The sequence below is a fragment of the Phaseolus vulgaris genome, chromosome 9 (genome assembly GCF_000499845.2).
Source record: "Phaseolus vulgaris cultivar G19833 chromosome 9, P. vulgaris v2.0, whole genome shotgun sequence".
NCBI lineage: Eukaryota > Viridiplantae > Streptophyta > Magnoliopsida > Fabales > Fabaceae > Phaseolus > Phaseolus vulgaris.
Genome location: NC_023751.2, coordinates 5,527,187 through 5,552,127, shown reverse-complemented (window position 1 = coordinate 5,552,127; position 24,941 = coordinate 5,527,187). Strand labels below are relative to the sequence as shown.

The window sequence follows — 24,941 nt, the reverse complement described above, 5'->3', positions numbered from 1 at the left end:
AGAATTCAAAAGATAAAGAATAAAAAACACTTTAGATAATATTAAGAAGGAAGAAAGGCCAAAGGTGCATTTTTATCACCTTGAATCCCCTATAATTATATAATATGACTTGTTTTATATTTATTATTCTATCTTCGTCTAAAATAATAACTATTCAATTAGCTTCTTTTTTTTTCATGGTGATTGATCGTTCTTTAAATTTTTTAATTAGTCACACAAATAATATTCAAAGAAGTATTAAGAACAGATATGAAAAAAAATAAGGTCGATAATTAAAAATTTATAATTTTGATTATTATAGCAGTCCTCTGTCAATTAATCAGTTTGGATGTTAGAAATTAATTGATTAAAAAAAAATATCAATTCCTAAAAAACATTAAGAATAATGAAATAATTCAACCATTTAAGCGGAATGAATCAGACTCATAAATCAGTGTACGTAAAATATTTATAACTAACCCTAACCCTAACACTACTTTTCTTGTGGAGAAAGTGAAGAGAAAATTCCCTAAAGCAAATAAAACTAAAAATATTTACGGCAACGCAAAAGTTTAATTTTGAAAGTGTGTAACATAAGTTATTTGAAATAGAATTAAAGTATGGACTCAATGAAATCGAGAATGATAATTTTAATAAAAAAATTATAAAAAAAATTGTAATTAAATAGTATAGAAAATAATAATAATATTGAAAGTTGTTGGTAAATATAGAAAAAAAATGAGTTTTCATCATGGTTCTTAAATACAGCGTGACAATTTTAGTGTTGGACATGATTTTGTTGCCTAGCAGGTGTATATTGCTTTTCAGCATGATTGTGTTGAGGTAACACACGTTGGCTGGAGTAAAAGGTCGTACTAGGTAGCTTCAATTATTTTCCATTTTTAACTTATTTTAAATTAAATACTTTTTAGGTGAAATAGTATAGATAAAACCTTTTGTCCAATAGCTGTTATGTTCTTTAAAACATGTTTGATAATCTTTTTCGTCATTCTATTTATTCAAAGTCTTGTGCACATAGAAATAGATCTACTTCAATTCACTTTAATCAATACAAAGTGAATACCCAAACAAAACTAATATAATAAGAGTAACACGATGGTACGCTAAAAATATATTACTTGCTGGATTTAGACTGTTTTAGCAATTGTATGGTGGATAAGTGCAAAAACTGTTGTCATGATGTAATTGATGTTCAAGTTCCCAAGAAAAGATCCACTCAAGAGATAACAGCAAAATTTCAGAAAGATTTCCAGTTCATTATATCACTAGACATATACATCTACGATTTGCATGTACAAATGTATCTATATCGATCAGTACAAAAATTCAGTCCCAGCTATGTTGGACTAGTGGTTAAGGACATTAAGAAGGGAAACTCTGATTTTGATCAGTCGCCTAAATAGAAACTCGAGTCCTTCTTCAAAGTCTTGAATGCAGGACTCCATTTTCTCCAAATGGCTTTGCAGATTGTTTGTTTCTTCAAATTTGCATGTCTTGGCAAAAACAAAGGACTGCAATGCTGCATCCACTTGGGCAAATTCACTTTCATCTGCCACTTCCGAGCAACTCACTCTTTTTGGCTGAATCATCTTTGAAATTGAAAGCCAGCTATTTGACTTCGTTTGTGTTGACCCTGAGATAAATTGCAACAGTGTCTGAAATGTTGATAGTGTTGCCACTTCTGTGTCTTGTAATAAGGTAATCAAAGCCACTGTTTGGTGATCTTTGTTTGTGGTGGATGAGATGTTGCAACTCTTTGAAGTGCCGTTCAAATTTGCGAAGGCTTTGGAGATGGCCTTTTTCACCACCTTTCTAGATGTCAAGAATTTCTTAGCCTCTGCTGTCAACTCCACTTCACCACCCCTCTTCCTTCTTATGATGGAATGAAGCTCACGTGCGCATTCTTTTGTGTGCAGTAAAGCATCTTTGGCGGCACTACACACATCTAAGAGCCTTAAGGATCCATCCAAAAGCTCATCTACCCAATTCTCTTGACGCTCATGGAGAAGGACATCTTGAGTGAGGGGAAGATGGGTCAAATTTTCAACACACTCAATCAGATCTTGCAAGCATCTTATCTTATGGCTAAGAACCAATGAGGAAAAGGTGGTTGCTTTGGAAGCCCTTAAGCTGTCCAAGTGCTCATTGCATTTTATAATGAGAGGGTGTGGTCTAGACGGCAAGCTATTTGAGCGACCATGGGAATGGGATTTTGGGTTCAAGGAAGAGGATGCCATTTTTGATCAAGTGAAAATAAGAGATGAGAAGACTTGATTTTGAATGTAGAATTGATGAGTTTATGGATCTGCCTTCCTTCCAATGGCATCTGGTCTATATATATATATATATATATATATTATAGTTTGTTGGAGACATAAAGAATCTCTTCCTAAACAAATATCAGTGAGGCTAACTAATCGAGATTTGGATGTAGATGTAATGACATAAATATTGTAACAGTGTCTCCCCCATGGAAACTATCCAACTCGTTTTTTTGTCTCAACTTGCTTTCTCACTTGCATGGAAACTATCCAACTCGTATTTTGTTTCAAATCTCGTGTAACATTTTTTTATAGACTATGTATATATCATTAATAGCTGGTGTTGAGGAATAAAAAGTAGAGAATAAAATACTGAAATAGAAAATATATTAGGTGAAACAAAATCGAGCAAAATATCCAATATCTGCTTACAATTACATTTATAATGTTTGCATTGACTCTTAAATTCTTTTATCTAAAGTTTAGGCACAATTACTTAGAAAGATTTATTCAACAATTGAAACAGGAGAAACAAATAAAAACTACAGTTACAAAAAATAAAATATCTAACACTTCTCATTGATTTTTGAACTGCAAACTAATATTGTCTTAAGAACTCATACATGCTAGTTGGAAGTGGCTTGATAAACAAATCTGCAACCTAATTTTCAATTTTGCAATAAACAAGAACAACAACTCCATGGCATCTTGTCAATATATATTCATTATCTTTACTAACAATTATATTTATAATGCTTACATTAACGAATTCTTAAATGCTTTTACTTAGGAACAGGTACTTAAAAAGATTTATTCAACAAAATAAACAAATAAAAACTGCTACAAGCGTACTCAATTAAAACAGACCACAGCAAGTGAAAGTCAAACTTAAGCTTGTTCATCTACATTGTTTTCCCTCTGTTTCCTGTTTCTAACTTACAATGGAAGCTGTGGGTGGAACCAGAGAGGTGATGCTGAAGCCACCCACATTTTTTATGTTTTTCTAATATTTCTCTATAGGCCCTTCAGATTTAATTATTTTATATATATATATATATATATATATAGATATATACAAAAAGAATCAAAGTAAAAGATATCCATGAGAAATACTGTCTAAATATATAAAATATCACACTCCAACCTTCGCTTGTAAATATGTTTTCATCGTTTCAGATGGCAGAAACCGCCACTCCACCAAAGAAAAGAAACAGACAAACTTGCGCCACAATCCAACTTTAGAATTATTAATTTTTCATTTCTTTCTTTTTACCAATTTACGAGTGAAGTCTTTGAGATTTATATTTTTAGTCGTACTTAGTGGTAGATGGTCGTAATTTAATGAAGTGGGACTTATAATTTTGTTAGGTGAGCAATAAAATTGAATTATATTAGGTGTAATTGAGTCATATTAATGTGTTATTTATATCCATTTCTCTGCTGTCTTGCACAATCGTCGTCATTTTTTTTTCATATTGTCCTTAAATTTCAAAAATTGAGAGCATGTGAGGTGCATAATTAAATTTTGATTTAATCATCAATCAAATGGAAATCTTAAGCTTGAGGGCTAGGACACCTATTCAAATTGACCTTGAATCATGTGGATTCAATGCTTGATTTGCAGAATTTTCAGTTTTCTAATATTAAGACTTATTCCTCTTCCTCTTTGACCATTCATTTCATTTTCCTTCTTGTATATGAAGAAGGTTGATAAAATGTTAAGTTTTTAAATGAAAAATGTTTGCGTAACCTTGTTCTTTCCTTTCCCTTATTTTAGAAGTGAACATTTGAAAGAGTAGAGGGAGTTTGAAAGAAAAGATGTGGAGTGTACTAAAAAATAGGGAAAAAGAGAGAAAGTGAAGTAACTATAATTTGATCCTTAGTTAACACATGTTCTGCCGAACAAACAAGACTTAATTGACATTAATGTACAGATGGAAGACAGAACTCATGGGGTAAAAATTTAGTTCACAAAAATCACATAAATGTTGTATGATTAGCGGTTGAAGATATTGAGAAGGAAAACTCTGTTCCTAAGTAGTTTTCTTGAGAGGTGTTCAATTCCTATTTCTAGATCCTGAACGCACATCTCCAAATTTTCAATATGACTTAGAAAACACTCAATAGGAGAAGGCTTGTGACTAAGGAAACACTGCACCAGTGCATCCACCTTCTCATATTCATCTGTAGTCTATTCTTTAGAGTCAGAAGCCACTCTTGTAGGCTGCATCAGTTTTGAGATTGCTGACCACCTGCTCTGCTTGTGTTGTTCCTTTGTGTAAAAAATAAACAATAACAAAGATTATAATGATCTCGTTGTGACTTCTTCTGCTTCTGTTAAGACACATAGCATGGAGAAGGCACCTTTTTTGTGGGAAAACTGGGGACTCACTTTTTACCCCTTTCAAATTTCTCAAGGTCATTTTGATTGTCTTCTTCAACTTGTTTCTTGAAGCCAAGTATTTTCCACCAGTTTCATCACCTTTCCTTCTTCTGATGACTGAGTGAAGTTCTTGCATTATTTCCTTTGATATCGGTAGTCATTCTTTAGTTGTACTGCAGATATCTAACAGCCTAAGAGACCCTTCTAGAATGCAATTGTCACTGCATTCTCGTGCTAAGGCTTGTTGTTTGATTGGCAACTGAAGCAACTTATCATAATCAAGTTTGTGGTGTAGTGAAGATGATGATGATATTGAATAAGTGGCTTCCGAGTCCTTCAATATTTGCAGATGTTCCTCACATTTGTTACACTGATTTCCATATTCTCTTTTCAGAAAACAAAAGGCTAGGAGGCAATAGGATATAGTTTTGTGTATTCTGAACTCTTGGGCCTTGAGTTTAAGGGTTGGCATTTACTCTATATATAGCAAACAAATTATGGGAGACAAGTTTTTTTTTAATCTTTCTCCTGAGGCTTCACACAATGATCATCCGAATATATTTTTGTTTATTTGGATCTAAGTTTCCTCTTCTTAGTGAGATTGCTATTTTACACAAGGGAGACAAGAAGAATATCTTGCCTCAGTTGTCTGAGAGGTCAGACAATGCTTCCCATGCACCTAGACTTCTCATCCTTCAAATTGTTTCATTTTGCCAATTAAATTATTGAAAAACCGGCATCTTTGCAATATCAAAGTATCAAGCTGTGGAGCATGTGCATCACAACATAAGCTACTATGAGGAGGAGAGTTTATGAACTTGTCTGCCTATAACAGGACATGAAAGACAGAGAGAGAGAGAGAATCTTTATTTTCTGATATCATCATATTAATTAAGCATTCACAAATGTATCAACTTGTGCTACTACTTGTCATTTTGTTTGTTGTTATCATTAAGTCATTAGTACTAGAAATTACTTGAACCAATTGGTTAGGAAACATGAAGGGAGTAAGGGAGATACATTAAGCAATGCAGTACAGAAACAAGATGCCAGCAATCTGGTTTTGTTCTGCGTACATTGGTGCCTTCCCTCCATTGAGATTAGTTCAATGTATATTGTGAGTTTGGGACACAATGAAACAAATACAATATTCAAAAGGGATACGTAAACAAGGTGACAAAGCCTCAGTAATGTTAAATCCAATGTGTCTTGCACAGGAACACTCCTAATTTTGCAGTACAAACATATAAATGGGAGAATTTGTCTGGAGTGAAGGAGCTGTTTCTATTCCCAAACATAACTATTACAAAGTGGACTTTAAGCCTAACTCAACCCCATAAAACCGGCTCATAGGATTGAGGTTTGCACCCACTTATATATTATGAAAGTCTCTAGTTGATGTGGGACTATATATTTTGGGTGGTCCGATAGCGGGTGGACGATAGGCCCAACACAAACACTCGCTAGGATAGGCTTGAAATGGCTCTGATACCATATTACTAAGTGGACTTCACTTATATACAATGAAAGACTCTAATCTCCAGTCGATGTGGGATCTCCAACACACCCCCCTCACGCCGAGACTACCAACTCGTGCGTGGGACTATATATTATGGGTGGTCCGATAGCGGCCCGATAGCGGGTGGCACGATAGGCCCAACACAAATACTCGCTAGGATAGGCTCGAAATGGCTCTGATACCAAGTTACGAAGTGGACTTTAAGCCTAACTCAACCCCATAAAACCGGCTCATAGGGTTGGGCCTATCGTGCCACCCGCTATCGGGCCGCTATCGGACCACCCAAAATATATAGTCCCACGCACGAGTTGGCAGTCTCGGCGTGAGGGGGGTGTGTTGGAGATCCCACATCAACTAGAGATAAGGACATTTCATAATATATAAGTGGGTGCAAACCTCAATCCTATGAGCCGGTTTTATGGGGTTGAGTTAGGCTTAAAGTCCACTTTGTAATATGGTATCAGAGCCATTTCGAGCCTATCCTAGCGAGTATTTGTTGGGCCTATCGTGCCACCCGCTATCGGACCACCCAAAATATATAGTCTCACGCACGAGTTGGCAGTCTCGGCGTGAGGGGGGTGTGTTGGAGATCCCACATCGACTAGAGATTAGAGCCTTTGATTGTATATAAGTGGGTGCAAACCTCATCCCATTGAGCCGGTTTTATGGGGTTGAGTTAGGCTTAAAGTCCACTTCGTAATTATAACTCTTTGTACAATTTGACATCTACGCTCTCAATTAAGGGCAAAGCAAATATTCAATCACATATATCAAACAGGGTGCAAAAATACTTTTGTAGCTGATACAGAAACAGAATACAAGCATTTGAAGACATTTATTAATAACAATGTTTTCCAATCTTGCAACATTTAACCAATGTCTTATGGTCTTCTTCTTTTCGTGGAGAGAGAATACCCGATCTTATTTCTTCATATTGAACATTTTTAAGCTATCGGGTACGTATTTACGTTATTTTTCGTGGAGAGAGAATACCCGATCTTATTGGTGGCTTCAGAATCCTTCATCTGACCAAATGCTTCACAACTTGTGATACAATGGAGTGTGGTCAAAATTGAAAATACAATTTGTTATGAACTCCAGGTCTTGGTATTTGATATCTGTGCAATATGTAACAAATGAAAGGAGGAGCCAAGAAGAATATATTTGTTTTCAAATGTCTACAACTTCACTATCTTAATGTATTACAAAATAGAACAGAGATGAACAAAAGTACCAGAGATGAACAAAAAAGTAAACTGAAGACAAAGGATATAAGAATGAATATCTCTTCTTTCTTGTTATTGAAATCAAAACAAATGGTCTGAATATATACAAGTAGTACACTCATTATAGGGTTAACTAAAGAGGAAAAGAATCAATCATTAAATATTAGAATCATAACACCTCTATAAAGAGAAACAACTGATAATTAGAAAAAACACTCAATTATTCTCTTCTATAAAGAGAACAATTGATAATTAGAAAAGACACCCCAATTAATATTAGGATCCTTCTATAACTCTCTAAATGGGAAGCAAATGGATGAGACCCTTCTTTAACCCCGGACCACGTGACAATCTCTTTCTATATGTGTTGTACACTCGTGAAACATTGGGATTTGTTGCAATGTATCTTGCTGAGTCATTGTCACAGTATAAAAGAGATGGTTGCTCAAAAGGAACTTTGAAATATTGAAGAAGATAAGTTAGCCATTGAATTTCACATGTAACAGTGGTCATTGCCCTGTATTCAGCTTCACAAGAACTCTTTGATATTGTATTGTTCCTTGCTTCTTTGATTTCCAATATATGAGAGAATTATCAAGATACACACTAAAACCAGTCACTGATTGTCTTGAATCACTACAGGTGCCCCAATCACTATCACAAAAGGCTTTGAGATGAACAGAGGTAGTGGAAGAGAAAAATAGACCAAGACTTAGAGCCTCTTTGATATATCTGATAATTCTAATCGCTGCATTATAGTGAGCAATTGTAGGCTTAGCAAGAAACTGAGAAAGTTGTTGCACATAAAATGTTATGTCAGGTCGGGTATTAGTGAGATACATAAGTCTTCCAATCAATCTTCTGTAGGCTTGAATATCTGTGAAAGGAACACTTCCAGTAGAAGAGAATTTCTCATATTATCAATAGGAGTGGGTGCAGGTTTGCAGGCTAAAAGACCTGCATCTGTTAATAATTCCAATGCATATTTCCTTTGATTTACCATTATTCTTGTCTTACTTCTTGCTACTTCTAAACCAAGAAAATATCTTAAATTCCCAAGATCTTTAATCTTGAATGTTTGATTCAAGGCTTGTTTGATTCGAGCAATCTCTTCTTTATCATTTCCTGTCAATATTATATCATCCACATATACCAATAATGTTGTAAAAGATCCTTCAGAAGAATTAATGAACAAGGAATGATCATTCATAGATTGAGTATGTCATAGAAAGAAAAAATGATGACAGTTTGACAAACCATTCTCTGATGGCTTGTTTAAGGCTATATAAAGCCTTTTTTAGTTTACAAACTTTTCCTGGTGGAATAGAAGTCAATCCAGGAGGAGCAACCATGTATACATCTTCTTTCAAATCTCCATGTAAAAAGGCATTGTTTATGTCTAATTGTTTCAATTCCCAATTATAAATAGAAGTTAAAGAAAGAAGCAACCTTATGGTGGTCATCTTTGCTATTGGAGAGAAAGTATCAAGGTAGTCAATGCCTTCTGTTTGTGTATATCCCTTTGCCACTAACCTTGCTTTATACCTTTCAATTGTCCCATCAGTCTTATACTTTATTTTGAATACCCATTTGCAACCTATGGAAGCTTTGTTCTTAGGCAGAAGAGCAGTCTCCCAAGTTTGATTTGACTCTAAAGCAGATATCTCACATTTTATAGCTTTTCTCCAACAGTCATGTTTCACAGCTTCAGAATAAGTGTTTGGCTCAACATGTGAAGAAAGAGACATAACAAAAGATTTGTAAGAAGGTGATAAATTGCTATAAGATAAAACAGAATTCAAAGGATATTTAACTCTTGAAGATGTACTAGAAACATTAAGATTACAATGATAATCCTTTAAATACTCAGGTGGTCTTTTTATTCTTGTGCTCATTCGGACAGATGGATCTGATTCAGAACTTTGTTCTATATCATGATTTTCATTGAGGTTTTGGTCTATATGGGAACAATCTACTTCTGAAACCTCAATTTGTGACTCACAATTATTATCACTGCTATTTTCAACATTATCACAAGGTGCAAGAATGGCTTGTGATGGCTGATTTAAGACAGATTGATCTTCAGCAAACAAAATTTGATCATCAATGTCAGGACTGTTAGTTTCATTACTAGTATCTTGAACCCTTTGGTATGGAAAAACATGTTCATAAAAGACAACATCCCTAGACACAAAAATTTCTCTTGATTGAATATTCAAAAAAATATATCCTTTTGTCGCCCTTGGAAAACCAATAAAAACACATTTTGATGCTTTTGGATCAAATTTTCTTCTATTTGTTGACAAAGTGCTAGCATAACATAAAGAACCAAACACCTTTAATCCATTCAAATCTGCATTAGTTTTGAAAAGCATTTCATGAGGAGAAGAATAGTTTAAAACAGGTGTGGGAAGCATGTTTATAATATGCGCAGCATGTATCACAGAATATGACCAATACATTTTGGGTAAATGAGATTGTATCATAAGAGCTCTTGCTACATCTAATAAATGACCATGTTTCCTTTCAACTATACTATTTTGTTGTGGAGTATTGACACATGATGTTTGATGTATTATTCCTTTACTGACAAAAAAATTAGTCATGACAAACTCAATTCCATTATCACTTCTTATTATTTTTATTGTTGTCTCAAACTGTGTTTGAACAAAAATAACAAAATGTTTCAAAACCTTAATAACTTCAAATTTTTGTTTCAAAAGAAAAATCCATGTGTACCTCGAATAGTCATCAACTATAGTCAAGAAATATTTATGACCATGAATTGATGGTATTGAGTATGGTCCCTAAATATCTACATGAATCAAATCAAAACATTTTTTCGATTTAGATGTACTAATAGGAAAAGAAAGTCTTTTTTGCTTTGCAAAATGACAAACATCACAAACAAAAGATTTGTTATATTTAACAAAAGGAAATTTATTATTGATAACATCAATACATTTATTTGAAATATGACCTAATCGAAAATGCCAAAGGGTTTCTAGATCACTAGCACTTACATTAACAATATTGATGATGTGTGTAGATTCAAAGGGTTTAATTTGAAATTTCTGGTAAGATGTGATCTTGAGTATATAAAGTCTATCTTGCATCTTAGCAGAACCAATTATTTTCAAGGAGTTTTTGTCTTGAATGTGACAACCATTAGAATCAAAGGTAAGAACACAAGATAGTCTATCAATCAATTTTGTTACTGAAAGAAGATTAAAAGTGAAGCAAGGAATATACAAAACATTGTTTATGACATGATTTTGATTGAGAAAAACACTTCCAGAATAATTGGCAATGACTTGATTTCCATTTGTTAATTTGACATAAATAGGATCAATTTGATAATACGAAGTGAAGTAAGTTAAGAATGAACAAATGTGTTCAGTAGCACCACTATTAATAATCCAAGAACTAAAGAAGAAATAAAGTTATTACCAGTTTGTGTTGTCATGTTGGAAGGAATAACAGAGACTTAACTAGAAACATTGTCACTGGATTAGACCTGCTGTAAAAGAGCTAACAATGTTTGATACTGCTCAGGAGTAAAACCAATTTGTTGAGACTGCACTTCTGACTTTGAACCTTTGTGATTCTGCTCATTATGGTTAAAATTTGTATTGTGAAAGGCTGCATGAATCTGATGATGGTTCTGATTTTTAAATTTGAAATGAGATGGAAAACCATGCTTTTTATAGCATGTATCAATGGTATGTCCTGTCTTTCCACAATAATTGCAAATTTTGAAAGTATATCCTCCTCCATAGCTTCCTCTTCCATATCCACCACCCATGCCATAGGTCGTAGCATTGTTATTATAACCTCCTTTGCTAGTAACAATCATTGCCTTGGATTGATCACCAAAACTTGCCTCTATTGTTGTGTAATGAGAGAGTAAACTCTATTCAAGGATGAATTATCTGATAAACTAACATGGTAAGGTGAACAAAGATCTTGTGAGGGATCAACAACTTCACCCATAGATAAATGTAGCAACCAAAGCTCTAATCAGAGCTCTGATACCATATTACAAAATAGAACAGAGATGAATATATACATTCTATGTTTAACTAAAGAGGAAAAGAATCAATAATTAAATACTAGAATCATAACACACTAGACAAAATAAAGGTTATTCATCTCTATAAAGAAAAACAATTGATAATAAAAAAAAGACACCTAATTATTCTTCTCTATAAAGAGAAACAACTTATAATTAGAAAAGACACTCAATTAATATTAGGATCCTTCTATAACTCTGGTATCCGTATCCTTTAATATAATGTTTTTCTAGTCTTGCCATCCTAGTGCTGTCAAAGCATTGTTTGCTCGGTGCTTTTCATGAATCAAGCTTCCAAACCCAATTTCTTAATGTTTAAGTTGGGAATCACATGAATATTATATCTGCCTATAAATGAGATACCTTTTCTATGTCTCCTACATCTTTTCAGGTCCAAGATATAAAATTTCAAATTGCGAACTCCAATAGGGCAGGTGGTTGGATTGAACGTTGGAAGTGGATCTAGTGTCTGCTGGAGGAAAAGCAGATCCATTTATAAAAACAATCAAACAGAACATGTTGAACTCTATAGGGCTTGATCATCGGAACCAAAGTGGGGGTATCTCTTCATCTTCAGACATCAAAGATTGTCGTATCTCGATGGCGATGAGTATGCAGTGTTCCCAGATCATTGCACGTAATTTGTTGCAAATGCATGTTTTATGCAAAAATAGTAGCACAAGTTTATACACTAATTAATAGTGAATTAACTGTTTGATGTCAACTCCTGTCTAAAAAGCAAACTTCCACTATATATAGAGTAGATGCTAAGTTGCCAACCCTTGAGTTCAGAACACACAACACAGTCTTATCCCTAACCCTTTTGTTTTCTGAAATTAAAAATAAAAATGGCAGTTGCTGAAATAAACACAAAGAGCTCCCTGCACATTCGAAGCAACAGCTTTCCAACCGCACCTCACTCACTCGTATCACAATACGAGGAGCATCTGCGAATGTTGAAGGATTGTGAAGCTACTTCTTCAACATCATCATCTTCACTAAGCCACAAAATTGATGGTTTGCTGGATTTGCAGGACTGCACTGCTAAGTTGCTTCATTTGACAACCAAACAACAAGTATTAGCTCGAGAGTACAGTGACAAATGCGTTGATGGCCTTCTAGAAGGGTCTCTGAGGCTCTTGGATATCTGCAGTACAGCTAAAGAATGCTTACTAATATCAAAGGAAAGCCTGCATGAACTTCACTCAGTCATCCGAAGAAGGAAAGGTGATGAAACTGTTTGCACAATTGAGGGTGGAAAATACTTGGCTTCAAGGAACAAATTGAAGAAGGCAATTAGAAAGGCCTTGAGAAATTTGAAAGCGATCAAGAGTGAGTATGCAGTTTTTCCTTCGAACAAAGATATTGGCACTTTGCCCATGCTTAGTATCTTAATAGAAGCAGAAGAGGTCACAATGAAGTCATTAGAATCTTTGTTGGTGTTTATCTATGACCCGAAGGGGCAACCAAGACAGAGCAGATGGTCGGCAATCTCAAAGCTGATGCAGCCTAAAAGAGTGACTTGTGACTCTCTAGAATCAAACACGAATGCATTTGAGACAGTAGATGCAACTTTGCTGTCTCTCCTCCATCACAAGTCTTCATCTATCGTGTATCTTCAAAGCCATCTGGAAAATTTGGAGATGTGCATTCAGGATCTAGAATTAGGAGTAGAGCAGCTCTCAAGAAAACTAATTAGAAACCGAGTTTCCCTTCTCAACATCTTCAATCACTGACCATTGTACATGTCTATGATTTTTCTGAACTCAATTTTGACCCCACGAGTACTGTCTACCAATTGTACATCAACGTAATTAAGTTCTGTTCTTTCTAAAAGAAAATGTGTTAATTAAGGATCAAACTATTGTCATTTCATCTTCTGGCTTGTTCCCTATTCTTGAGTACACTCAAAATCTCATCTTTCAATTTCCCTCCATTCTTGCAATGTTCACCTCTAGAATAAGTGAAAGCAAAGTATAGATTGAACAAACATTTTACAATTTTAAAACTGTAGCACTCCGATATACAAGAAAGAAAATGGAATGAAGGATCGAGGAGGAGGACTAAAGTCTCATGATTAGAAAACAAAAAATTATTACGAGGGGACAGAAAAAAGAAAACTCAGCAAATAAAGTATTCAGCCCACATGTGATTCGAAGTCAATTTGAACATGGATCCTAGCTGTCAAGCTTAGTATTGTCATTAAGTCAATGGTTAAATCAAAATGTAAATGTCCGCACGCACATGTTTGGAAAAAAAAATACAAAAGGAAGATGATTGTGTTCCTTTTATGAAGACAAACTGATTGGTATCTTCTCTTAATATGCAGTTTATTATTAATTGACTTGCAAGACAGCAGAGAGGTTAAAATCCAAGTTTTTTGCTCGATTGAACGAGATTGTGTTCTGAAGGACCAATAAGTTTCATTAAAATAAAATCATCTACCATTAAGTATGATCAACAATATTTTTCTCAGAGACTTCATGTGTAAAATAGTAATAGAGATTGAATTAAGAAATAATTTCTAACACAGGATTGTGACTAACTTCTGTTTTTCCTTTTTCTTTTTGGCTGCAGTGCTTATTGTGAACTTGACTTTATGTAAAGTCTGTAAACTATCCAAGTCAAGTAATAAACTTATTACGTAATCTATGAAATTCCATTACTTAATCCTAGTGAAATTTTATACCTCGTTATCTGCATAGTGTTGGGTATGAAGCTAAACCGGGTTGAGTTCACTAAACACCATGTTTAGTAATTGGGTTTAATGATTATCTCTCTTTTATAATCTCTATTTAAAGAGATCATTGTACTTGTAATTGGTGGGCAGAATGAAAACCTAATAGTTGCCCGTGTGGATGTAGGTTGTTGTTAGCGACCGAACCACGTTAAATTTTGTGTTGTTTATTTTCTGCCGTTGATTCGTGATTACGTGTGTTGTTTCCGCGTGTTTTTCCCATCACAGAGAACATTTTTTTTACCCGTGTTCTTTTAAGATGTATAACCCACAGAGACTGAAACACACCCATGATAATGAGTTTGTAACAGAAAAAGAGACGGAAAACATTGTACACGATAAAACAAGCTCTGGTTGGCTAGACTTTTAGTTATCTGTTTCAATGAGCGCGCGCACGTGTATTGCATCTTCATACTCTAAAAAAGATGGTATAGCCTTTACATAAAACCAGGGCAGACCAAGGATTAGAAGCTTAATATTAATATTTAAGCGTTACGTGGGAACGAGTGATGCGATGTGATTCTTGTTCCTTCGAGAGAAGATTTCCAAGCATTGTTTTACCCTTAATACAGCAGTCCAGGCGTGCAGGTGAGTTATATTTAAGGTTGAAACACGTTTTGGGTGAGGCATTTGCATTGAATATGTCATAATCATCAATCATGCATGTGAGAGAGCAAGTTGAGACAAAATAACGAGTTGGATAGTTTCCTTGGTGGGAGACACTATTCTAACATTTCTGTAATTATGTTTAGATCCAAATCTCGATTAGTTAGCCTCATTGATATTTGTTTTAGAAGAGATTCTTTATGCCTCCAACAGCCATAATATATATTGACAAGATGCCATTAGCTGATGCATAGACTCATCAATTCTACATTCAAAATCAAGTCTTCTTCTCATCTCTTATTTTCATCTGATCAAAAATGGCATCCTCTCCTTTGAACCCAAAATTGCATTCCCATGGTCGCTCAAATAGCTTGCCCTCTAGACCACACCCTCTTATTCTAAAATGCAATGAACACTTGGACAGCTTAAGGGCTTCCAAAGCAACCACCTTTTCCTCATTGGTTCTTAGCCATAAGATAAGATGCTTGCAAGATCTGATTGAGTGTGTTGAAAATTTGACCCATCTTCCCCTCACTCAAGATGTCCTTCTCCATGAGCGTCAAGAGAATTGGGTAGATGAGCTTTTGGATGGATCCTTAAGGCTCTTAGATGTGTGTAGTGCCGCCAAAGATGCTTTACTGCACACAAAAGAATGCGCACGTGAACTTCATTCCATCATAAGAAGGAAGAGGGGTGGTGAAGTGGAGTTGACAGCAGAGGCTAAGAAATTCTTGACATCTAGAAAGGTGGTGAAAAAGGCCATCTCCAAAGCCTTCGCAAATTTGAACGGCACTTCAAAGAGTTGCAACATCTCATCCACCACAAACAAAGACCACCAAACAGTGGCTTTGATTACCTTATTACAAGACACAGAAGTGGCAACACTATCAACATTTCAGACACTGTTGCAATTTATCTCAGGGTCAACACAAACGAAGTCAAATAGCTGGCTTTCAATTTCAAAGATGATTCAGCCAAAAAGAGTGAGTTGCTCGGAAGTGGCAGATGAAAGTGAATTTGCCCAAGTGGATGCAGCATTGCAGTCCTTTGTTTTTGCCAAGACATGCAAATTTGAAGAAACAAACAATCTGCAAAGCCACTTGGAGAAAATGGAGGGCTGCATTCAAGATTTTGAAGAAGGACTCGAGTTTCTATTTAGGCGACTGATCAAAATCAGAGTCTCCCTTCTTAATGTCCTTAACCACTGGTCCAACATAGCTGGGACTGAATTTTTGTACTGATCGATATAGATACATTTGTACATGCAAATTGTAGATGTATACGCTTAGTGATATAATGAACTGAAAATATTTCTAAAATTTTGTTGTTATCTCTTGAGTGGATCTTTTCTTGGGAACTTGAACATCAATTACATCATGACAACAGTTTTTGCACTTATCCGCCATAAAATTGCTAAAATATTCAAAATACAAAGGGTACGTTTTTTTCCACTTATTGCCTCCTCTTGTCACATCATTCTTCTATGTTGGTGTGCGTGCAAAGCATGAACCAACTCTACGTTTGAATTGCCTGTAAACAAAGTACAACTCCTTGGTAAGGCTTTCCTGCGTGAATTTCAACTGTAGTCAGCTTCAAGGAGAATATAAAGAGTAAAATTGGAATGAATGTGTACCTCACATTTCTCATGCTTGCCTTATATTGCTGGCCTTTCTTTCTAGGTGTCATCTGGGACAAGTACATACGTGATACATCTCCTCAGGCTCCCCATGATTCTCAGACTCTCATTACAAGATATTTTCAATTTTTATATCTGGTAGGACACTAGTGTATTGTTCATCATGTTAACCTTAACAGTTAAATTTTGTTATACCTTGTCACTTAATGACCAGGAGCCAGCGGGGGATCAACTGATATTTATGGAATTCACCAATTCAGAGACATAAGATTTTTCATGTTTATATATGACAGACACTAATTAAAAACTAAATGATTTTGATTAAGATCTCAAAACATGAGGATTTTCTCCCAATGTGAGCTGATACGAGTGGTTAAAGATTTAGAGTTAACTTTTATCCTCCTCATTTGACATGGGTTATATTCCCATGCTTCCAGTAAATCTCCCTTGCTTGCGGTTTAGGCCTATGCAGTAATCCTCTGGGTGTGCATCTGTTGACAGCATCAAGCCCCCAACATGCAATTAGCAGCCTGGCTAATAGAACTGCGGGGTAGCTGCCTGTTCTGCCACTTCTGGCTATCAAAGAGAAAACTATGTCTTATGCACAGGAACACTCCAACTCAAGACTCTTAACTCGGAAGACATTAAGCACTTTGTTTTCTGCACTTGCAGCACTAAAATACGAACAAATTATTCGTTAATGTCAGAACAATTAAATATGATGTCGACTATTTGATTCAAATTGACTGGAATGGCTGAATCCCATGTGAGCTAAAGTTTGATGCTAAGTGATTGTCATTTTCCAACTCCTCCTTCTTTAGTCATACACTTGCATGTGTTACAAAATAAATAATGTAGATATTAAAAATTACTCTGCCATTATTTGTAGTTTCTTTTTCTTTTGGGGTCTGAGAGTACAGGATTTTTTTCATTTTCAGCATTTTTACGGGTTCTTCCGGACTCAGAACAGAGGGAACATATATAAGCATTTTCTTTACCAAAGAGAAAAAGAAAATAGAGATTTGAGAATTTGAAGGGTTAGAAGTATAGCATACAAATGATCAAAAAGGAGTATAAAGTGTGTGAATGGTTAGAAACATATTTTGTTGATTAGTGGCTTTAAATGTTGAGTAATGTAACTCTCTTTATAATCAGTTGTCTAGAGAGGCGTTCAACTCCAACTTCCATATCTTCGATGCACAACTCTAGATTTTGCGCATGGCTATGAAAATTGTCAGTTACTGAAGGCTTTAAGCTAATGTGAAGCTTCAACACTGAATCAAACATTGAAAATTCATTAATATCAGACACTTCAGAATCAGAAGATATTCTCTTAGGCCGCACAAGCTTTGGAGATCACCAACCACCTGTTCTTCTTTAACTGACTTTTGGGTCCAGTAATGAAACACAACATAGATTCTAACGATCTCATAGTGACCACTTCTGCCACTTTTAAGAAGCTAAAGATGGAAGAAGTCTCCTTGTCCTTGTTTGAAGAAGAAACCGTGATGAACTTATTCTGTATTGCCTTCAAGTTTCTTGAGGCCTTTTCAATTGCCTTTTTCATGTTCTTCCTACACGCCAAGTATTTTTGAACCTCAATTGTGAATCCAGTTTCAGCATCGCTCCTCCTGTGAATAACTGACACAATCCTTCGATTGCAGCAAACAATCTTTAACAGTAATACAAATATGGAAGCAACTATTTTAGGAGTTGATAATAAATCGGCTATTGCAATTGCAAAGAAACTTGTTGAACATGGAAGAGCAAAGTATATCAAGGTTAAATATCATGTAATCAGCGAAGCAGAGAAATCATATTGGAGCATTGCAGCTCTGAAGATCAATTAACATATATAATGACGAAGGCATTCCGAAAAAGCAAGTTCAAATTACTATGATCAAGACTTGAGTATTAGAGCAACATTTTAAAGAAGAGTGTTAGAATTTGAGAATATTGTACAATCTAATGAAGCTTTGGTCACATGATGAGTTTTTCTCGGTCAGACTAAGCCTATGCTTCTTCATTTATTGTTCTTTAATTGAAAATGACAGTTTGAGCTCTTTTTTTTTTCTTTTTCTTTTACCAGCATGTAACCTATTGAATCATATACAGGTGAAACCAGTTTCCCCCTTTTTTTTTATCAGCAAACCAGTTTCCCCTATTTTCTAATTCGTGGAAGAATAATAATTACAATACTTACAAGCTAGTTTTCTACCCTTCAAGGTTAGTAGGTAGTTTTACAGTACACTGCAACTGGGAAATTCGCAAGGGAGAGGTAAGGATGCAAAACACTTGTTAAATAAAAACACTCAAATGTATAATAAATGTTAAAAAAGAATGTTAAAACTATTAAATCTCATCATGAATCTGCTTGGTGTAAGTTACAAAACACTAATCAAAATAAACTTATATGATTTTAAAAAGTACTAATATATACTCATAATAAAATTGGGGTTTATTTTAGGAAAAAATAGGAAAATTAATATAAATTTAACATATTTGTGATTCTATTTGGTTGAATTGAGTTTTGGAAATGGGAGAAAAACTAATGCGATTGGATCTTTTGAGCATTTATTCCATGAAAATATGTCAAGAATGCATATCTGCAATATATGAACAATATATTGTGATATATTTAGCATATCATCAACATAGGAAGTACATTATCTACAAGTGTACCCAGAACGATAGTATCTACACCATACAAAAATTTGATGCCTTCAGATACCTCAACTAGTGATTAAGAATGTTGAGAAGGGCAACTCTGATTTTAATTAAACGCCTAAACAGCGATTCAAGTCCTTCTTCAAGATCTTGTATACAGGTTCCCAAGTTCTCAAGCTTCTTTTGCAAATCATTGATATCGTTTGACTTGGTTGACATGTTTAATGCAAATAACTGCAATGCAGCATCCACTTTTGCAAACTCATTCTCCTCTGCTACTTGTGCGTACCCTACCCTTTTGCTGTGCATTAGCTTTGAAACTAAAGCCCAGCTGCTTCGTTTTGCCTGTGCTGATCCAGAAAAGAAATTCAGCAACGACTCAAATATGGAAAAAGTGATCACTTCAGCTTCCTTTAACAAGGTTACCAATGCCATGGTTTGGTAGTCTTTGTTAGTGATGGCAAGGTTGCTTTTAGTTGCATTGCCCTTCAAATTTTCCAAGGCTTTGAATATGGCCTTTCGCACCACCTTCCTTGAGGTCAAGAATTTCTTAACCTCTACTGTGAGTTCCACTTCACCTCCTCTTCTTCTTCTTATAGTTGACTGTAGCTCACGGGTGCACTCCTTGGTGTGCAGAAGGGCATCTTTGGTTTCCGTACATGCATCAAGGAGCCTTAGAGATCCATCCAAGAGATCATCCACCCATTTCTCTTGGCGTTCCTGGACAAGTGCTTCTTGAGTCAAGGGTAACTGAACTAACTTTTCAATGCACTCTTGCAAATCTAGAAGGCTAGTTAGATTTTGGCCAAGCAATGAAGAAGAGATGGTTTCATAGGCACCTAATCTTGCTAAGTGCTCATTGCACTGAAGGATGAGAGGGTGTGGCTTCGAGGGCAAACTATTAGAACGAGCATGGTTGTGGAATTTGTGGTTCAATGAAGAGGCTGTCATTTTTCTTCAACTAGACAAGAGGAGGGACCTGGTATTGAATATGTGCAATTGAATGGCCAACTTGCTATCCTTCCTTGGCTATTGATCAATATATATGGCTATGGAGACACTAGGATTCTCATCTTAAACCAATACAAATAATTGCTAACAGATCTACACTGGTATAAATATTATCAGAGATATGTTAATGTGATGTTCCCCCTGCCTAATCTTTACAACTCATACCCCTTTGTTTTATTAGCTTTCCTCAAGGTTCTATAATCTCACTTGGATTGTGATCCATTGTTTCTTTTGGTACAATGTTTCTTTATCAAAAGTTGCACGAGGACATTGACATTATCTTGGCAGTTGCCACTGATACAATTACATTTTTTGTCTTCTGTGACGAATTATTTTCTCCATGTTGAGGCATGCACGTGTACATGTAGACTATTTGAATTGGTAAAAGGAAAGCTCCATACCTCTTGGTAATCATCTTGAATTAGTATTATTAAATATACAATCATTTGTCATTCTATCACTTAAATTTTGTCACTTTGTACTCGGGTGTGCCGGTGATTGACTTGGAAGTTTCATTGCTTTTTGGCTTCATTGTTACGTCTTTCCTTTCGTGTAAAAGGAAGCCTCTATAACAGCAGATATGCCATGAAATAAATGCAACTTCCTTGTCTTCTGTTTACTTAGATGAGTATGACCATTGACTCGCCCCTCCCCTCTTTCATTAAGCTGCATTGTCAATTAGCTAAAACAACATTTATGTGAAAATGAAAGTGATGGATTTTATGAACAAGATAGGCTCCATCCAGTATTCTGATTTAGACAGTGTTATTGCTGAAATATAATTTTAGCATAGAGTGTAGTTGTGACGGTGTTTGTGCATTATAGACCTTGCTTTGCTGTCAGCATAATATAGAAAGATATGATAAGGAAACTGAATGTTGATTTGATTTGTCTCATAATAATAGGAAGACAACCATCGCATCGTTCATTGAATTGAAGTTCTGATATTTGAGCCCACCAATGATAATGGAGAGCAGTTGATCAATCACAAAGCCACCAACCGAAGGGCAGAGACAATCATGAGATCAGCCACGAGATGTTGTTCCAATGATTGATCAATAAAACATGAAGCCTAGAAACACCAAGAATAGACTTGGAGCATAACACTTCAATTCAGATAACAACATATAACTTTCACTATTAGCTGATGTATCAGATTAATTTTGAGTAGACATTAACGGGTCAAATATTCATACTTCTTCCATCCCAACTCTTCTATTATTCTTTTATTTATTTTGAAGCTGAACTTGAAATAACACCAAAGTGAGACATGGCTGATACTACTTGTGAGGGAAAGGGGAGAAAAAAAACAAGGATTATAACTGAAATTTGAACTTAACGGAGTCTGCTAGGTTAAGATTTCAAAGAATTTATTTGCATAAGAAGTCCTATTATACTATGTTGTATAAAGATGTTATCTTAACTAATTTGAAATCGAATTTGAAATCGAAATATAAACGGTTAACGAATTTGAAATTGAAATATAAACGGTGAGATGGTGATCAGCTACCTATATAGTTCAATTATACTGTTAAATAAATTATATCAATATGTTTTGTGATATTTAATTAAGATTATAAGAAAGTTTTATAATATTTAATTAAGATTTTTTATAACTTAAAAATCTGTGTGTTCAATTTCCTCTGAAAAAAAAACATAACTTTACACGTATTTTTTGAACTCAGGATCGTAAAAAAATGATAAAGCATGGAAGACCACTGCGAAGAAGACGTAAAGTTAAAACTAATCAGTTACTAAAAAAATTATATTGATTTTACTTTCTAAACCTTATCATTATTATTATTATTATTATTATTATCATCATCATCAACTCTATTAATTTTGAATGTTTCTTAAATATTTACAGAGGTCTTTCAAAACTTATAAATTTATAAGTTTTTTCAATTCTTTCCATCTTTTTAGGTATATATTACAAAATCTGAACCATATAAATCTTTTGAAAAATATCATAAGTTGTAACCTTCTTCACATTCTTCATCGGTGACACAGTTACTTACTACCTTCAATTTCGATTGATATTTCAGTACCTCTCCTACTGCTAAAAGTTTTATATCAGGACATGTAGAGCAATGTTTAACACTACAGATATCCCCCGGAGACTACAAACCATTGTAGTAAAACATGCCCTTTAAGCTATTTTATTTTATAATAAGAGAAATTCTAGCCCTTTGGAGTAATTCAACTGACACGAATGGCTATTAAGGTTTCAAGATAAGAAATTTCAATATCATATATAATTTACAAGTTTTCTAAAATTTATAGAAAGTGAAGACCCACCACTGGAGTAATCTTATATTACCAATTTTTTGTTGGCAATTACACAAATAACATTACTCACCACGTTAAGTTATTAAGAAAATTATCCGAAGTGATTTCTACACTCGGAATCTTTCTTTAGATTTGAAAACATAAACCGGCCTTTAAGGCTAGCTTTTAAGTAGAAACCTACATTAGTAATTCAACGAAGAAATACGACAGAATAAGATGCTAACAATGCCCAAACGATAAAATATGAAAGCGTTGTCAAATATATAATTACCAAGGATGTAAAAGGAAATAAACGATAAAATTATAAACTGTCGGAAATGAGTCAATCTAGCATGATGTCTCAAACTGAAAAACAAAATCAATTAAGCGGAATACTACATCTAGGTGTTTGTAGCTCTGGTGTAAATCTGCTGACTTGCATGGGCAGACACCATCCTGATGGAACCTCTAGCCATCAATTCCCGTATAGCCTTCCTTGCAAGTGATCCATTAACCTGCAAAGTGCATGCAAAATTGATTACAGTCATCGATAAGATATATATATATTGCTGAGTACAAGTCATTGGTTAATATAGTTCATCAGTCTACGGTCAACTGAAATTGTCAAGAAACTGAAAGAAGATCATAGACCAAAGAGAGTGAAAAAAGTTGTGTTTGATGATGTATGCCCAGAACATTTCAGTAAAAATAAGACATTGCAACTGCAATTGTCAAGAAACTGAAAGAATAGCCTAGACCAAAGAGTGCAAAACACTGTGTTTGATGATGTATGCCCAATACAAAATTATGGTGCAGAAGACGAACTAAAAAAGAGAATTAATTTTCAGCTACTACCCGGTTTTTTGTATTGCAAATTTCAAAATGAGGTAGGCTCAGACATATTTGTCATGGAGAGAAGACCTCCTAACTAAATAACGAGTATACCTAAAATTTACCAATGCATAGGTTTTTAAATTGGTATTGAATCCTGACATCATACTACACAATTTACTGTTTGGAAATTACCATTAGCAGAGGAAAACTATAGTTAGCAAATCTAGAAAAATATCAAACAGGCCATTACAAGAAAACGTAGGCATGCCCATGTTGCAAGAAGGCTGTCAAATAGTTAACATAAAAAAATTATCCAGGATTATTCCTCAAAAGAAAGTAAGAGAGCAGATAGAGACCCGTAAACAGGAAATAACTAAACTAACAATAAATTCTAGGTTTAAAAAGCTTGTAATACTATTCAATTGACAGACAAGATATGGAACGTATCAAATTTGCAACAATTGAAGTTGAATCTCTTCCAATGAGTGAAGAACATCCAAATTAAAAACATAGCGATACTAAATACTGTTTTAGACAAATCCACGTCGGTCTAGGGATGCAGATCTTGTAGAAGACTACCAATTGAGGAACGGTTGCAACTTGAATCTGAGTCTCAAGATTAAACAAACTCTCATCTTTCCCAACAAACATACAAATATGTATAATGCATCAAAATAATGAAAATGCCACGAACACAAAAGCCATTATCAATACGAGTAAACCTTTAGCATAAGAATTATAAAATAGGAAATCAAAACAAGTACCCTCAGACGATCAGAGAGAATGGAAGGAGTAATAAGCTTGTATTTGGGTGCCTCAGAGAGGAGCTTGTCATAGGTCCCCTGATCAAACAGCACCATGTTATTCACCTTTTCCTTTTGCTTTCCCTTGCTCCACTTCTGTTGCAACAAAAATCTTACATTAATATCACAAACCCATCCATCACACTTGTCTAGAATTACCCATTTGACAAACAAAAAGAATTGGAACAAAATTAGAACTTGAACAAGAAACAAGAACCTTCTTCTTCTGCTTGCCACCGCCAGACTTGGCGGGCTTTGATGATGGTGGGGGAGCCTTGTCCTTCTTGGGAGCCTGAAAATATCATCAAATCAGAAACATGGACATTAGATTTTACCAACAAAAACAAAATTGATGAAATTAGCAGAGAAACTTGCCATGAATTCCAATCACAGACGGCAGGAGCTCTGAGATTAGGGATGGCAGCGAAGTAAGGAAACCTAAGTCAGAAATCTAGGGTTTTTAGTAGTGGGTGAGGTGTGAGGGATAAAAGACCAAAATACTGAATTATACTACGTCGTTTCATTTGGGCCACTTGTTGATAATGGCCTCTCATACCCAGCCCAGCGAGTTTTGTATTAAAACAATTCATTGTTTACACTCCTCAATTTAATAAGTACCCCTCTCTTTTCTTATATATTTTTAAATAACCATCTTTTTTTTTCTTAATTAAACTTTACTCTCCTAATGTTACCAGCATATTCTGTTTCGCACATTTTTTTGTTCTTCTAAAGACCTACTTTACTCCTTTCATTCTTAAATATAGGACATTTTATTATTAATTCATAGTTAGTCGATTTTATTAATATCATTAAATCTATTTGTAAATATAAAATCTTCAAAATTACCTTCAAATAATTAATGTACAGATAAAAAATTGTAATGGTGAAGTTTTAATTTTAAAATTAAACTCTTCAATT

At 34.7% G+C, this 24,941-nt stretch overlaps 6 protein-coding genes across 6 annotated transcripts; 2 read left to right on the top strand and 4 right to left on the bottom strand.

Annotated features, from left to right (window-relative positions):
* Positions 1-1,235: 1,235 nt before the first annotated feature.
* Positions 1,236-2,324, bottom strand: LOC137823007 (uncharacterized). The gene has a single exon (XM_068628077.1). It carries the CDS (start codon positions 2,235-2,237, stop codon positions 1,347-1,349), a length of 891 nt encoding a protein of 296 aa, XP_068484178.1. The 5' UTR covers positions 2,238-2,324; the 3' UTR covers positions 1,236-1,346.
* Positions 2,325-12,309: 9,985 nt separating this feature from the next.
* On the top strand, positions 12,310-13,197 carry LOC137822151 (uncharacterized). Its single transcript, XM_068627054.1, has one exon. It carries the CDS (start codon positions 12,310-12,312, stop codon positions 13,195-13,197), a length of 888 nt encoding a protein of 295 aa, XP_068483155.1.
* Positions 13,198-14,937: 1,740 nt separating this feature from the next.
* On the top strand, positions 14,938-16,123 carry LOC137823006 (uncharacterized). The gene has a single exon (XM_068628076.1). The coding sequence runs from the start codon at positions 15,122-15,124 to the stop codon at positions 16,043-16,045; it is 924 nt and encodes a 307-aa protein (XP_068484177.1). The 5' UTR covers positions 14,938-15,121; the 3' UTR covers positions 16,046-16,123.
* Positions 16,124-17,558: 1,435 nt separating this feature from the next.
* Positions 17,559-18,211, bottom strand: LOC137822149 (uncharacterized; the record flags this gene model as incomplete). Its single annotated transcript, XM_068627053.1, has 2 exons — positions 17,559-17,769; positions 17,801-18,211. Coding segments are annotated over 2 exons (621 nt in total), but the record flags the coding sequence as incomplete, so codon positions are not given.
* An 843-nt stretch (positions 18,212-19,054) lies between these two features.
* LOC137821219 (uncharacterized) lies at positions 19,055-20,196 on the bottom strand. Its single transcript, XM_068625703.1, has one exon. It carries the CDS (start codon positions 20,056-20,058, stop codon positions 19,177-19,179), a length of 882 nt encoding a protein of 293 aa, XP_068481804.1. The 5' UTR covers positions 20,059-20,196; the 3' UTR covers positions 19,055-19,176.
* Positions 20,197-22,686: 2,490 nt separating this feature from the next.
* Positions 22,687-24,535, bottom strand: LOC137823195 (small ribosomal subunit protein eS25). Its single transcript, XM_068628360.1, has 4 exons — positions 24,399-24,535; positions 24,241-24,315; positions 23,985-24,119; positions 22,687-22,901 (listed from the first exon to the last, which is right to left on the bottom strand). Exons 1-4 carry the CDS (start codon positions 24,399-24,401, stop codon positions 22,788-22,790), a joined length of 327 nt encoding a protein of 108 aa, XP_068484461.1. The 5' UTR covers positions 24,402-24,535; the 3' UTR covers positions 22,687-22,787.
* Positions 24,536-24,941: the final 406 nt, after the last annotated feature.